This window comes from Melospiza georgiana, chromosome 30 (assembly GCF_028018845.1).
Source record: "Melospiza georgiana isolate bMelGeo1 chromosome 30, bMelGeo1.pri, whole genome shotgun sequence".
Taxonomy (NCBI): Eukaryota; Metazoa; Chordata; class Aves; order Passeriformes; family Passerellidae; genus Melospiza; species Melospiza georgiana.
Genome location: NC_080459.1, coordinates 5,234,388 through 5,236,887, shown reverse-complemented (window position 1 = coordinate 5,236,887; position 2,500 = coordinate 5,234,388). Strand labels below are relative to the sequence as shown.

At 79.5% G+C, this 2,500-nt stretch overlaps 1 protein-coding gene and 1 non-coding gene across 2 annotated transcripts in view; one reads left to right on the top strand and one right to left on the bottom strand.

Moving 5' to 3' along the window:
• Nucleotides 1-192, bottom strand: part of LOC131094629 (collagen alpha-1(I) chain-like) — a 5,309-nt gene extending 5,117 nt beyond the window's left edge. The window contains exon 1 of the mRNA XM_058042278.1: nt 1-192. This exon is cut by the window's left edge and continues 949 nt beyond it. Coding sequence (XP_057898261.1) covers nt 1-192 — 192 coding nt within the window.
• Nucleotides 193-1,968: 1,776 nt separating this feature from the next.
• On the top strand, nt 1,969-2,121 carry LOC131094716 (5.8S ribosomal RNA). The gene has a single exon (XR_009115759.1). It is a non-coding gene; the product is annotated as a 5.8S ribosomal RNA (ribosomal RNA).
• The last annotated feature ends 379 nt before the right edge of the window (nt 2,122-2,500 follow it).

Genomic DNA, 2,500 nt, shown 5'->3' with positions numbered 1-2,500 from the left:
GCCGGGCCGCGTCCCCGCGCCGGCGGGGCGGCCCGAGCCGCGGCGGTCCTCTCGGGCGCAGCGCCGGGCTACTGAGGGAAACCCCGGGCCCCGAGAAGGACGCCGCGGTGGTGGCGGCAGACGGCGGGCGCGCCCCCGCCGGTGGACGCTCCCCCGAGGGCGGCAGCGGGGGAGGCACCCCGGCGGGGCCATGCAGGTCGTTTCCCTCGCCCCAGGGCCAGGTACCTAGCGCTCCGCGCCTCGGCGGTTCCCCCCCAGGTTTCCCCCCTCGGCGTCGCCAAACGCCGCTGCGGGGGTGCCGAAAGGGGGCCGGCGAGCCGGGCGGCGGTTTAAAGACTCGGGCGGCTCGGCGCGGCCCGCCGTGGCGGCGGCGGTGCCGGCGGCGGCGGCGGCGGCGGCGGTGGTTGTCGCCGGGCGGCGGTGCGGCGCCACTGAGGGGTGGGGAGCAGCTACTCCCGCCGAGCCCCTGCGGTGGTGTCCGCGGCCGCCGGCCGCGCTCCCTCCGTCGCGGTCGTCGTCGTCGTCGTCCCCGCCGCGCGCGCGCGCGGGGGTAACCGCGCCACGCCGGGGAGGGGCGCCCTGCCCCCCCCTCTCCGCGGCCCGGCCTCGGCGGAGAGGCCGCGTCGCGCGGTCGGCCGCGGGGGCCGACCCGCTCGCCTCGTCGTAACGGGCGACGCCGGCAGAGAGCGCCCGCTCTCTGCCTTTCCTCGGCCGCGGGGTTGCGGCCGCCGGGGCCCGCCGCGCTCTCTCCTCGGCCCGCTTGCCGCGGTCTCTCGCGCGCGCGGCGCCGCGTCCCGCGCGTCCGGCCCCTCTCCCCTCGGCGGCCTTTCCTCCTCGAACGCACCGGCGGCGCCGTCCGCCGGCCGTCCCCCGCCCGGCTCGATCGCCCGCCCGCCCGGGGGGCGAGCGTCCGGCGGGCCCTCCGTCGGCGGAGGCCCGCGAGTGCGGGCGACCCCGTGCCGAGCGGCGGCGGCGCCGCTCGACGGGTGTCTCCCCCAGCGGGGACGGTCGGCCGGAGGGCGCCCGCCGTCGCTGGCGGCGGTCCCGTCCTGGGCCCTGCACGTCGCGTCCTCCGTCGCCCTTCCCGGCCGCGTGTGGGCCGTAGGAAGGCGTGCGGGCGGCCGCGGGGGCGCTTCCCCCGCCCGGTCTCCGCGTGAAAACGAGGAGAGCGGGCGTTGCCCCCCGGCTCAGCGCCGTACGCCTTCCGCCGGGCGCGTGCCGAGGCAAGGGGCCCCGGCGGTGCGACGCGGCGGCGGCGGCCCCGGGAGTGCGGCCCCGGCGATGGCGGGGCCTGCCGTCCGGCAGGCCTCGGGCGCTGGCGACGCCGGCTCGGGTCTCGGTGGCGTCCGCCTCCGGGGCCGGCGGCGGAGCGCGTCCGCCCGGACGCTGGCCCGCCCGGCGGGAGCGGTCCCGCCGGGCGGGAAGGCGCGCCGGCGGCACGGCCGTCGTCGCGTGCCGTCTCGAGCGGGGTGAGGCCGCCGTGGAAGAGAGAGAGCCGGCCGCGCGGCGGCGCGGCGGCGCGCCGCGAGCCCCGCGGTGAAGGGGGCCGAAGGGGAGCCGGCGTGTGCGGGGGCCGACGGCCGCGCCCCCGGCCGCGTGTGGCCCGAGCCGTGTGTGTATGTGTGCGCGTCGTCCCGTGAAAGCGAGAGCGGGCGGGCCGCCGTGCCCCCCGCGTGCCCGGCGCGCGCCGCGTGGCCCTCCGCGCGGAGGCCGGGCCGAGCCCGGGCGCCTGGGCCGCCTCCGAAGGACGGCATGTGAGGTCGGCGTCTCCCCTCGCGGGGGGAGGCGGTCGGGGGCGCGGGCCCCCCCGCCTCTTGGCGGTCCTTCGGAGCGTGGGCTTCTCCGATCTCTTTTTTCCCCTTCCGTTTCTCTGTGTGCTCGTACGGTCGAAGCCAGGCGCGCGCCCGCGCGTCCTCGGCGCGAGAGACAAAGGGGCCGCTCGGCGTGAGCGGCGCCCGAAAGCCAGACAACTCTTAGCGGTGGATCACTCGGCTCGTGCGTCGATGAAGAACGCAGCTAGCTGCGAGAATTAATGTGAATTGCAGGACACATTGATCATCGACACTTCGAACGCACTTGCGGCCCCGGGTTCCTCCCGGGGCTACGCCTGTCTGAGCGTCGCTTGACGATCAATCGCCGTCCGGGGGCCACCCCGGCGGCGCGGCTGGGGTCGCCTCGCAGGCCCGTTGCCCGCGGCGGGCGGCGGGCGGCGGCGTCCCGCCGGTGCCCGGAGGGAAGGCGGTCAGGCGGTTCGGCGAGGGAAGCGTTTCCCTCGGCGGCCCCGGTCCCCTTGCCTGCGGCCCGGCGGGCGTCGTCGTCGTCGTCGCGGTCGCCGCGCAGGGCCTTCGTCCCCCTAAATGCAGACTCGGGGAGCGCTCCGTAGCTCCCCGCTCCCGGAGCGAGCCGCTGGGGCGGAGCTCGTCCTCGCCGGGGCCGCGCCGCGGATGCGGTGGCGGCGGCCGGGGGAGAGCGAGAGACGGCGTCGAAAGCGCCGCCGAGG